At 35.4% G+C, this 12,836-nt stretch overlaps 1 protein-coding gene across 4 annotated transcripts in view; it reads right to left on the bottom strand.

Moving 5' to 3' along the window:
- Window positions 1-12,836, bottom strand: part of CNKSR2 (connector enhancer of kinase suppressor of Ras 2) — a gene marked incomplete at both ends in the record, with an annotated part of 259,781 nt that overhangs the window by 82,167 nt on the left and 164,778 nt on the right. For 2 of the 4 annotated variants that reach the window (XM_079727709.1, XM_079727711.1), the window contains 2 exons: window positions 3,528-3,742; window positions 5,354-5,443. In XM_079727709.1, coding sequence (XP_079583835.1) covers window positions 3,528-3,742; window positions 5,354-5,443 — 305 coding nt within the window. The remainder of the gene's footprint in view (window positions 1-3,527; window positions 3,743-5,353; window positions 5,444-12,836) is intronic. The other 2 variants (XM_079727710.1, XM_079727712.1) reach the window with 1 other exon arrangement.

Raw genomic sequence — 12,836 nt, 5'->3', positions numbered from 1 at the left:
GAAAAATACATAAATTGGAATAACAAATATATGGAATTAATAAAAAATAAAATAATGTATTTTACAATACCATAAACTTCTAAATCTTCTTTATTATTATATAAACATTTCTGCTATAATTGCTAAGAGGAATGAGTCATGCTGAAGTCAAACTGTATTTGCCTGGCTTTGTGTATTTTTATTAGGCTGCTTTCCAGAATAGACTAACGGGAATTATAATCTAGGAGCTTAAAAAGGAACACCCTGCACACACACACACACACACACCTTTAGTAAATTATTTAAGGGTATTTAATGCTGATATGATCCTGCTATTAAATTCAACTAAATTTTCTCTAAATTTCAACCCAGACCACATGGAACTAGTATTATAGCAGAGATAGCAGCCTTACGAAACTCATTATTCCATCTTTATAATCCTCTTCCACTTAAGTCCTACTTCATTAAAAATAGTTGTGCTATCCAAAGGAATAATTGGTAAGAATGAAGATTAATGGTTCATCATGAAGGTGATTGGATTACATATTGATACTGATCTTATGTTTTTTAAAAAATTAACATAAGTAAACATCCTTTTATTTTAAATAAGTACATATATACAGATTAAAAAATAAAACTAAAATTCCTGTGAAATATAAAAAGCAATCATTTAAATATATTTTATTTTGCCTCCCAGGTCCAGGCAATTTTAACTATAGTACCCTGTAGTCTCAGTAATATATCATGCTGAATAACTACTTGTGTTTTATAACAGCAGTAGCTCTGTATGTTTTTCTGAACTTAATAAAAAAATAGTAATATAGAGCAAAAGAGAAACCTGGGTAGAAATCAATCCAGCTACCAGAGATGTTATTAAAATCAACATATGAGTGCACACGTTTCCTCAAGTGAAACTTTTTCAAAATTCACTCATTTAGTTATTAAAGCACAAATTCATTTGTGTATGCAATGCCTACCATGCATGGAGGACCAGGGCAGAGTGTGGAAAGATCCCTGCAGTAGGTGGTTTGGGTTCTAGTCCTTACTCTTACACTTTTTTGCAACACAGCTTTGGGTAACTCACTTAACTTTTTTGAGTTTTGAGTTTTGTCATTTGCAAACACGGTTGTTGTGAGGTTTAAAAGACGTAACAAATGTGGAAACTCCCTTGATAACTGTAAAAGTACTAAATAAATGCAAGTAAAGTCCTCTAAGGAACTTAAGAGTCTAATAAAAAACTCAACCATGAATGTTCTTTCTTTTTGAACACTGGTTATAGACATTGAACATACACTTTGGGGCTAACAATTATTTAGCTTCTTTTAAACCAGGGAATAGTTAGAAAATGTCCAGCTTTTCACTCTGAAATTAGTGGGTTAGTGTTACGTGGGAGGACCTCCTCCATGATTAACAATATTCCTTACCCTGTGCTGTCTCTCTGTTAAAAATTAGTTGGGATAAATATCATCTATCTGGGAAATACCCTGTTACAGACTCAGGATATAGAATAAAAACAGGAGGCAAAAGTAGGCTCTGCTTTCTTTCTTGGAATAAACTTCTAGAAGTGAAGTTACTAGACCAGGTTCTTTGCACACTTAACTAAATAATGCCTTTCAGAAAGGTGGTAACAATTTATAGACAATACTAGACTATACTCACAATATTCCTGATTAGCAGTTTTACCTTTTACTATCTTCCATAATTTAATTACTCAGAATCCACAAGGCTCAGCTATTTTCCTTCCTCACACAGTATATTCCTGTCTGGACGTGCACGACAGGATGGCACAGGCTGAGTGCTTAAATGAGCCTTCAATGGCTTACCGCTCCTCTTACGACAAATCCAAACACTTTAATAGTTTACACGCTCTGGGTGAAGTGGCCTCTTCTTCCCTCTCTAGCTTCATCTCTCACTACCAACTTCCCTCTTGAATAGGCCAGCTGTCTCTTATGTTTAGATCTTTGTTCAGGCTATTACTTCTGACTAGTACACCAGCTTCTCAGTGTGAAGATAACATTTCTGACTAGTGATAGCAAAAGTGGCCCCCGCCATACAGCTATGAGTATTGATTTCAGAATGACTGCAAATGTCTATGGAAAAAATAATAACCTGATTTGCCACTTATTCAAAGTAGCAGGTTTTGATATGGGCATTATTCTCTTGGAGAAGAAGAGGCTGGTGGTATGTAACTGGGGACAGGAGAGGACAGAGAACGAGCACCCAAGAGTGCTAACTGCACTCCTATGTCAACCCAAATATGAAAACATTTTTCTTCATTTTCGTTTTATGAGAGACCTAGCGAATAAGTAATTAGATGATTTAAAAGATATACTCAGGAAAGCAACTCAACTATGAGTTGTTAAATCTTTCACATCTTGTATATCTAGATGGTCTGTCTTCCACAGCAGTGACAGATTAAACTTTTTTGATGCTGTGTACACTAAGCACAGTTGTTCAACTCAAAAACCTGTAGTCCATGTTTTTCAAGGGCTTCTAATAAGAAGCACAACAAACTCCCTTTTAACCAAAATGTCATAAAATGGGTTGACTTTGTGATTTGAATGTTTTGGCTAACAAGATTCTCAGCCTCCACACTGCCATTGTCCTAGTTTCTCATCATCCACCTGGCCTTAATGGCCCTGCCTTTGGCCTCACATCTCTTGATTGATGCTCTGTACCAGAGAGATCCTATAGGCCAATCTCATCATGCAAGTCCCCAGGTCAAAATTCTTCAGTAGCTCTTTATTACTACAGGAAAGAGCCTAAGTACTTTATCATAAAATTCCTGATCTAAGCCCCACCTACCTCTCTAGGGGGGCATCTACTGCCCCTTCTCACATGCTTTCCTTCAACTTTTAATGAACCAGTAATTCTGAGCCACATGAAGTCCCTGGAACATGCCATATTCACACACATTTGTGGCACACCTTCATACGCCTTCCCACAAAAATACTGCTTTTCACTCTTCACCCAAATGCTCCCCATTCTGAGCCTCTTCTCACTTCCCAAGAAGGCAAAGGCTGTTCTTCTCCTACACTTCTTGCACCCACCCATTACAAACTGTATTGGGACTCTTGGTGTGTCTTTCTTTCCATATTACGGTGTGCTATGTCTTCTCATTTTTACCTCGAGAACCATGCTCCAAGTCTAGTGCATAGTAGATGTTCATTTTTAAATGAAATCATAAATATATTAAAAATCTTATCTTTAATGTTGAACTTTACAGCTATTCATTTACTGTGTATTATCATACTAATGAGTAATCAGCTAATTAATTATTAGTCTCCATAAATTCTGTGCATATTAAGTTATTTCATTAAAAATATAACCTGCTACAACACATGAACTCATTGAACACATGAACTGAAGAACAAATCAATAAGCCATCAATTTTTTTAAACATTTTTTTCAGGGCATAACATCTAAATTTAGGATCTTTTGTGAAAATCTGACAAGAGGATAAAGATAAATAATCTGGAATTTACCAGAAAGAGTCATTTGCCCGTCTGCCAATGAAAGTATCATAGAGTCTTTGAAATTTTACTTACATGGTATAGTGTGGCCTCCGGCACAGGTGTGCCCATGATATCTTGTCTCAGTGCATCCATTTGCAAACTAGGTAGCAATGAATAGTGAGTCGGGCTACTACTCTTATCACCCTTCTTTTTAGACTTCTTCCCTGTGTCTTTTTTGCTGTTTCTCTGAAACATGTATTCTTCTTGAGCAATTTTTTCATTGCTCATATATCGGAGTAGAGAGTTTTCTATATAAAAGAAGATAAATACAGCAATGTAAATATGCAAATATTCCAAAGTTCCTATTCTTCCTTAATTGTACTATGAGATTTTGTTTCAGAAATGTAACTTGACCTCATTTATGAAATACCTTTGTAGTGAAAATATAGAGGATCTTAATTATTTGGGATCATAGGGAAACAGGAAATAGATAGCCTATAGATTATTTCTCCAAGTTTTAGGTCTGAACAAACTATATCAGAATCACCTGCGGAACTTGAATCAGAAGTTCTGGGTGTGCGGCTCATAAAATTTTTAACAAGCTCCCCCAGGGAGATTCTGCAAAAATTTGATGACAAACACTGACCTATGGCAGGCTAGGGAGCATCCCTGGAGAAGTTAAAACCCACACTATGGACCAATAGTGAGGAAACTTAGTTCATAAAACCTATGCTTAAATTGATAGCCAGAACTTAGTATGGTGCTTCATAAGGCCTTTTTCCCCCAAGATGTCACTATCATATCAACTCCCAAAAGAGTGACTCAGAGAAGGCATATAAGTGTTTCCCTTTTAATATTTTTCTTGATTAATTCTATAAAACAAATGAGGTTAGAAACTGAAGTTTGGAAGACGGAATGAATATATAGATGTAAAGGAATCTGTCAATGTTCCTATATTTACCAACACTTCCAGAAATTCTCGCTGCATGAAACAAGTGTTAAGAAGTCTAATGAAGCAGATAGTCATGCTTGCTTATCCCTGTGTAGTCTGTGGATCTGTGTATTAATGAAATAAATTCTGCACACTGGCTAGAAATAACAGGCAAGTGGGTTAAACATGTTATAAAGGAAGCTTAGTGACTTTAGGTTCTACGAAAAGTTTTTTGCTTTGTTTTGAATGATTTTAATTTTCCTCTATAACCTTAGGGATCTCATTTCAGAAAATGGAAGTAGCAGCATGACCCACTGGGCCCACCATAGCCACACTTGGTTGAATCCCATTTAGTAGCAAAACTTCCAGTTGCTCTCTTTACTGCTCACCTCAATGGCAGGATAAGTGAACATAAAAACTTACTTTTGGTAGATACTTCAAGTGTAGCCCACCCCCAAGTAAGAAGATAACCCTGAACAGCAAACAGAAGAGAAAAAAAAGCAAAGCAGTTTTTTTTTCCATTTCTATATGGTTTTCAGTAGAGTCACTGGCCCAGTTTCTATTAGTTTTCACCCATGTGCTTCAAAGCTCAATTTAACGTTATATTAATACAAAAGTAGTGAGGTTGGCATTGCAGACCAATGGGGACTGATCACAAACTCTTTCTATTTGCTGAACTTAATTCTTTTATGCAGTTTCACACTTCTGACCTTGTTTTCCAAGTATTAACTTTCAAATAACACTCAGATATTAATTTTTTACATTGTACTTATCTACCCTGAATCCCTTAGGAGGCATTCAGAGAAGATATCTACTTAATAACAGATCAAGATAGTTAAAGGTTAGTCTGAGTTGGTTTGGGTGTATCATAAAGTCAATGAGAGAATGAATAGTTTTCCACTGAAGCCACAACATCCTATTTAAAAAACATTTAAATTTGCTTTTTGTTTCAACAACCCAGCCTACACTGAAATTCTAGAACACTTACCTCTTCTACTATCTCTCTTCATCTTATTTGGATCTTCATAGTCCCCCACCCAATTATATTCCACTGGCATAGATATAGGTCGTAGCTTGCCTAAACACAGAGAACAAAATTCACATCACATTGTTTTTCTTCCCCACGTCCGCTCAAACTTAAACGGACTTTTAGCTACAGTCTGCAAAACACACTCACTCATATGCAACATTATGGTTGGCATTTGTGAAGGTGAAAAATATGTGTGTTTTGAGCCAGAAGGTGAAACTGCCTGTGGCAATTGGCCAGGTGATAATGCAAACTTCAGGCACTTTTTATAAATAATAAAGAACAGCCTAGGTTTGCTCTCTTAGGAGCCCTAGGCCTTAAGAATGTGGCCCTTTACAAAGAGAATCATCATTTTAGTGACTTCATTTTCAATAACTGGATCTGTCTTATTCCCCAATGCCCAAGTGTCTTTATCTTGATAGCCAATCTCCAAGATAGTAGCTCCTTGTGTTTAACCTGCCTGCCAGAACATTAACCCATCATTTCATGTTGGAACACCACAATACTAACTTCCCATCTTCACTGCCTCCTAACTCCTATCTGCTTTTTGGATACCACCATTCTTCAGCAATATGGCTATACTCTCTTTTATGGCCTAAAGCTGGGTCTGCCCCAAGCATCTCTTGCTATTGTGAACTCTAGTTTCTAGTTCCAAGTAATCACTGTTTTGGCCTGTCCCATTTCCCTCTGGGTCTGTGTTCTTACTAAAAAGCATTTTAATTTTACTTTAGCAAGCAGAACTCATGGCATAGACTTTAAGGATAGCTTTTCGGTGAGGCTGCAGTGTATTATTTCTGATCAACTTGAAATTCTTGAAGCACAAAACAGCCAAAAGAAAATCATACCAAAGTTTAAAAAGGATACCTAGCACAATGTCTGGCATATAAATTTACTAACCAACATTGTAGTTGGCCTTTGTGAAGGTTAATAAATTCTGAATGAATGAAAATTAAAGACTCATGTGGGACTGGGTCATAATAATAATGATGATTATGATGATCATGATAATAGTACTAACATGTATATATCTTACCATATGCCACATATTGTCTAAGGGTTTTTATAAGTATTAGATTGTTTAATTATCAAAATTATGAGAAATATACTATTACCCTCATTCTACCAGATGAAGAGCCTGGGACAGGTTATGTAATTTACCCAAGGACACACAGTTGGTAAGTGTGTAGTACCAGGGTTCAAACCCAGGCACTCAAACACTACTTCTGTAGTAATTTTTGGTGACTTTAATATTCACCCTCCAATATTTTGGCCTCTCAGTTTCTTGAGGTTCTCTCCCCCACCCATTCTTGTGGTCATATGCTTAATCTTGTCACCTGAAAAGGCTGTAATTCTTCCCAGTACCCCAACTTCCTATCACCTTCTGTATTTTTAGCACGTCCCCTACAGCACTCCAACAATTCTTCCTCCTTTAATCTACCAATCTTCCCACCTTTCAACACCTCCTGGTCACTGTATGTCCTCTTCACTTCCCTCCTTGCCCAGATACATTTCACAATCAAATTGCTATGAACACTCCATGGAGTTAAAAAAATCCATCAAGATACTTCTTTCTCATTATGCTCTTAAGGAAAATGTGCCAATCTTATGGCATTTTATTATGTATGCTGATACAGCTTACTTAGTATATTTTCCTAAGCTCTTTGAAAGTCTGAGGATGAACTAGACATGATAAAATTATTAATGAGCCCCCCAACGAAGTATTTATTTAATGGCTTCCTTTCAAGGTGTGCAAACGACTTTATAAATGATCATCTCAGTTTCCAAATTTTCATGGGGTAGATTTCTGCAATTTTACAGAGGGAATTTGGGTAAGCTGATGCACGTCAATATATTCTGCCCATCCAGGGTGGCATAAAGGTTTTAGGAAAGGTCTCATTTTGTCATGTCTATTCAACTGCTTTCCAAAATCAGTCCTCCAGCTTTTCAATGTTATGAGTGCTATATTTTCAAAGTTCTTACAACTCATTTCTTTAGAATCTGGTTTTACGGATAAACTCCATTTCAGCATGGGCACTAAAACTGAAATAGTTAACAGCTCTAACACTGTTTCTACATGTCACCAAGAAAATCTTTTGAAAAGTGAAAAATCCAACAAATAAACATTGTTTTAAATTTCTCTCGCTAAGAAAGAAAACAGTCTGATAGTTTTTGAAGAATTGTTTGGAGTCAGATATATGTGCACAAAAACAAGAAACTTCTCACATAGAATACAAAATATATAATTGTATTCGTTGTATTTTACATCATATTCTCTGAGATTTTCATGGAACTAAGCCATGAAAGAATGTAATTAAGCCTTTGCTATATGTCTGGTTATATCATTCACCATAGGAAAAAAATTTGCAGAAGGTTTAAACACTGACCGTTTATGGAGTGATTTTTTTTAAACAGAAGTATACTGTATATTACTGATACAAAATTGAGGAAGATATATTGAACCAGACAAAAAACTGAGATTAAAAAGTCTTAATTAAAATTTACTTTTATAGGACATCAAGCTTTTGCTTTTACTAGTTATAAAGCTATGAATTTTAGCAATGTAAATCAAAATAAGTATTTTTAAAAGTAAAGTGTATGATTTGTTTAGTTATAACAAATAATGTTACTTATAAACAATGCTTTTATAAATTTTTTATTGTGCTAAAGTATTGAAATAGATTTAGTAAAACAGTTAAAGTAATAACAAGGTAGCATTCTTATATAAACAACAGTCTTTGGCAAATTAAAAAATAGACAATGGCTTAAATTATTTCTTATTCTAAGTATACAGATCTTTGATTGCAGCTTGGAAATGTTTGCCACTGTGTATTTATAGCAGTGTTTTAATTTCATAACAGCAAAGTTCAAATAGAAAAAAATCTTTATGGTTTGATGCTATAGTGATGCTAAGAAAAAGAGTTCTACATGCATTATTGCTAGATTTAAATCAAATGTACACTATTATTAATACAGGCAAAGTATTTTTATGCTCGTATGACCTTTTAAGGCTTATTAAATTAAACACATCTGACTCATTCTGACGTAATTGTACATAAATTAGTAATAAATCTCTGAAAAATAATTTGGAAAATTGAAAGGTATCTCTTTATGTAATAACACTATTTACTAATTCATAATGAAAATTAATAAAAGTCAAGAATATAGTAGGGCTTCCCTGGTGGCGCAGTGGTTGAGAGTCCGCCTGCCGATGCAGGGGACACGGGTTCGTGCCCCGGTCTGGGAAGATCCCACATGCCGCGGAGTGGCTAGGCCCGTGAGCCATGGCTGCTGGGCCTGCGCGTCCAGAGCCTGTGCTCCGCAACGGGAGAGGCCACAGCAGTGAGAAGCCCACGTAATGCAAAAAAAAAAAAAAAAAAAAAGAATATAGTAAAAACATGAAGATAAAAGCCCATTTAAAAATTTTGCTGACCCCTTCCTCTTACAGAAATTTTTTATTCCTCTAAGCATGAAACATTTATTAATTATAGAGTTCATTTAACACGCCATCATAAACCTTGTGATAAATCTGTGCTAGTATCTCATAGTTAAATTATTATTCTGTTACTTGGCTTTTTGTATCTGTTGCACATATGGAGCATTCTAACTGAGATCTCTATAGAGGCGGGAATTGTGCACTGTATTTCTTATTGTAGTCTAATAAATGTACAAGAGGTCAAAGATAAATACTTTTGGATTTTGTTTGAATTTTATTCTGAAATTAATGGCAAGTAGCTTTTTAAAAATAATGAACTATATTTAGCTGCAATTAAACACAAACAGAACCCTAAATATAATTTAAAGAATATTTAGCACAGGGAACTATAATTCAATATCTTGTAATAATCTATAATGGAAAATAATTCAAAAAAGAATCTATACATATATATGTATATATATGTATATATATATATATATACACACAACTGAATCACTTTGCTGTACACCTGAAACTAACACAACGTTGTACATTAACTATACTTCAATTTAAAAATGGTTAAAAAATAAAATAAAGATATATTAAATCTAAAAAAAAAGCAGATAGGAGTTTTAGAAAGTCCAGGAACAAGCCAAACTAAACAGCATATTATAAGGGACATATATAAATTGATAAAAACTATTCTAAAAAAGCAAAGAAACAATAAATAGATAATTCAGGATAGTAGTGATATTAACAAGATAGGGTTGGACAGAGATCCACTGTTGGAAGCAAAGACAATGGTTAATATTCCAATTATTGGCAGGTTGCCAGAAGAACCAACCATGTGATTAGTGGGTTGGAACTTTCAGTCCTATCCCCCACCCCCCAACAACCTCCAGAGATGGGAGGGGGCTGGAGATTGAGTTTAATCACCAAGGACCAATTATTTAATCAATTGTGCCTATGCAATGAAGCCTCCATAAAAACCAAAAAAGGACAGGGTTTGGAGAGCTTCCAGGCTGGTGAATAGGTGGAGATGCTAGGAGAGTGGCGCACCTAGGGAAGGCATGGAAGCTCCAAGCCCTTGCCCCATGCCTTGCCCTATACATCTCTCCCATCTGGCTGTTCCTGAGTTATAGCCTTTTATAATAAACTGGTAATCTACTAAGAGAAAAAAAAGAATACTGATGTGATGGAATGCCTTATAATGATCTAATACTGTTTTAATATGAAATTGCTATGTTTTAATACTAGTGTACAGAATTGCTTGAAAATAAACCAACTTTTTCCTTAGACAGTAAAACATTTTCAATGCTACTACAAATGCTACAGTGCTCTTTGGCAGAGTTAATTGCTCACTCTCTTGGGCTCCCTTAGCTCTTTCCTAGTGCCTTTTGCATATATGATCCTTAATTATACTGTATTGTATCTGTCTGTTTATGGGTTTTTCTCTTTTTGGCAGGAACTTATATATCTTTGTTATGGAAGTTCCTGGCAAAGATTCTGACCCAGAGCAAGTATTCATTAAATTTCTTTTGAATGCTTGAATGAAAGGATGCTAGACATTAGGGAGATCCCAAATTACTGGACTGTTCACTGGATTCTACTCCCTCTTTCTTACTCAAGGGCATCTCTTGAGAAATTCTACTTACTTTCTCCTGTAGCATCAATTTTTCCCTTTCAACCCAATGATTCCCACTAGCATACAAACATGCTGTAATTTCTCCAACCTTAAAAAAAAACCTTTCTTTGGCAATAAACAGCCACCCCGCTACCACTTTAATTCTTTGGTCCCCTTTAGAGAAAAACTCCTAAAGTCTCACTTCTATTCTCAGTCTCCAATTTCTCTCCTCCTCTTTTTCTTCCTAGCTTTACTGAGGTATGATTGACAAATTCAAATGTTATACATTAAGGCTGTACAGCATGACTTTTTAAGGTTTGCAATGTGATTATACACACACACACACACACACACACTGCAAAATGATTACCACAATCAAGTTACCACATCCTTCACCTCATATAGTTACCATCTGCATGTGTGTGCACGTGTATGTGTGGTGAGAACACTTAAGATCTACTCTCTTAGCAAAATTCAAGTATACAATGGAAAATATTACAGTGGTTCCTCAAAAAATTAAATATAGAACTTCCATAGGATCCAGCAACCCTACTTCTGGGTATATATCCAAAGGAAATGAAATCAGTCTCTCTAAGAGATATCTGCACTCTCATGTTCATTGTAACATTGTTCACAATAGCTAAGATATGGAAACAATACAAGTGTCCATCAGTAGATGAATAAATAAAGAAAATGTGGTATATGTATACAATGGAATACTACTCTGCCATAAAAAGAAGGAAATCTTGCCATCTGTGATGACATGGATGAAACTGAAGGACATTATGCTTAGTGAAATAAGCCAGACACAAAAAGACAAATACTGTATGATCTCACTTACATGTGGAATTTCCTCCTCTCTCTTGAACCTTCTCCAATTAAGCTCTTGCCCCCTGAACTCCACTAAAACTACTATTGTCAGGGTCACTAGGGCTTCCACGTTGCTAAATCCAATAGACAATTCTCAGAACCCTTGACTTTTCTGATCTGTCTGCAACATTTGACACAGAGGATTATTCCCTTCTTGAAACACTTTCTTTACCTGGCACCCAGGATTCTGTCTTTCTCTGGTTTTTGTCTCCTCTTCTCTTCCTAAACTCACATGCATCCTTCAGAGCTAAGCAAAAATGTCATTTCCTCAGGGATACTCTCCTTGACCATGTTCTAGGTCAGGTTCCTCTATGTTTGTTTTTATTTTCTTTTGTAGTTTTTTTTTTAATAGCATGCCAGTTATAGTCAAATAAGTATTTATTAAATTAGTTGCTTCAATTCTGTCCCTATTCTAGAATGTAAATTTCACAAAGGAACAAAAATTTCTCTGTCTACCGTGGTATTCCCAGCACTTAGCACAGTGCCTTAAACATAGTAACAGCTCAATATTTGTTAACTGATTACTTGTTAAGAAAGTAAACAGGGGACCTTCCTTATACATTGGACCAGAAAGGTCCAAGCTATACCGTTAGTTTCTATTTTCAAAGTTTCCTTCCCCTTCCTTCCTGTCAACTTTCCATTCCCCTCCTTTTCACTTTCCCTCCCTCACTTCCTTCTAAAGAACCTGACCAACCACTTTCATTATTCTAACAAATTGAGCCTAACAGAGCTGTTTGGTAATCAAGCCAGAACCAGAAGTCCTGCCTCCTGATTTCTTATCTAGAAACATTCCCATATTAAGCTACCCATGATGTATGCTGAAATACTACTGAATTGCTGCCTTTTTCAATTGTATCCCTTCCCTACCTTTTAAAAACTCTGCCCCCAACATGCTAAAATCATTAAGTTTCAGGGTGATATACAGCATCTGAGAAGTAATCTTCTCAATTACAGTTGTCAAAGAGTTGAAAAAAAAAGACTGCAGAGAAATTTCTCTTTACGTCTGATATACCCTTTAATGCTCACAAAAGAAGCTTTCTCTAGAGGCTAAGGAGAAAAAATATATGCATACACACATATACACATCTGTTCTGAATATTTTAGCCAATATTTTGATGAAAATGAGTGTATTAAGGAATGTTAAGCTATAAGCATGCCACATACACCCATCAAACTCCCCACATACCAGACAGAAAAATTGCTTTCAGATGGTTGACTGCATTTCTAGGAAAACATCCCGAGATTATTTAAGGTAGAGAATCACACATTTAAAGAGGAGTAAAATTGAATTAAATGGAAAGTCAGTAATTTTTTAAGGATAAAGGCAACATATCTGGATCTAGTAAAATAAGTAAAAATGGGCACTTTGATCCCTAGGGCCATATTTTTAAAATTTCATTTCTGGATAAAAGAGCTTGGGGAAAAAGTGGCTTGTAAACATCACAATGTGATGATTATTTAAGTACTGGATTTAATGCCTTATAATATAAATCAAATATAAACCTAATGATTATTAATTTGAAATCGTTTCAGTT

Source organism: Hyperoodon ampullatus, assembly GCF_949752795.1.
Source record: "Hyperoodon ampullatus genome assembly, chromosome: X".
Lineage (NCBI taxonomy): Eukaryota > Metazoa > Chordata > Mammalia > Artiodactyla > Ziphiidae > Hyperoodon > Hyperoodon ampullatus.
Note: the sequence above shows the minus strand (reverse complement) of the source record. Positions and strands in the feature narration are given on the sequence as shown.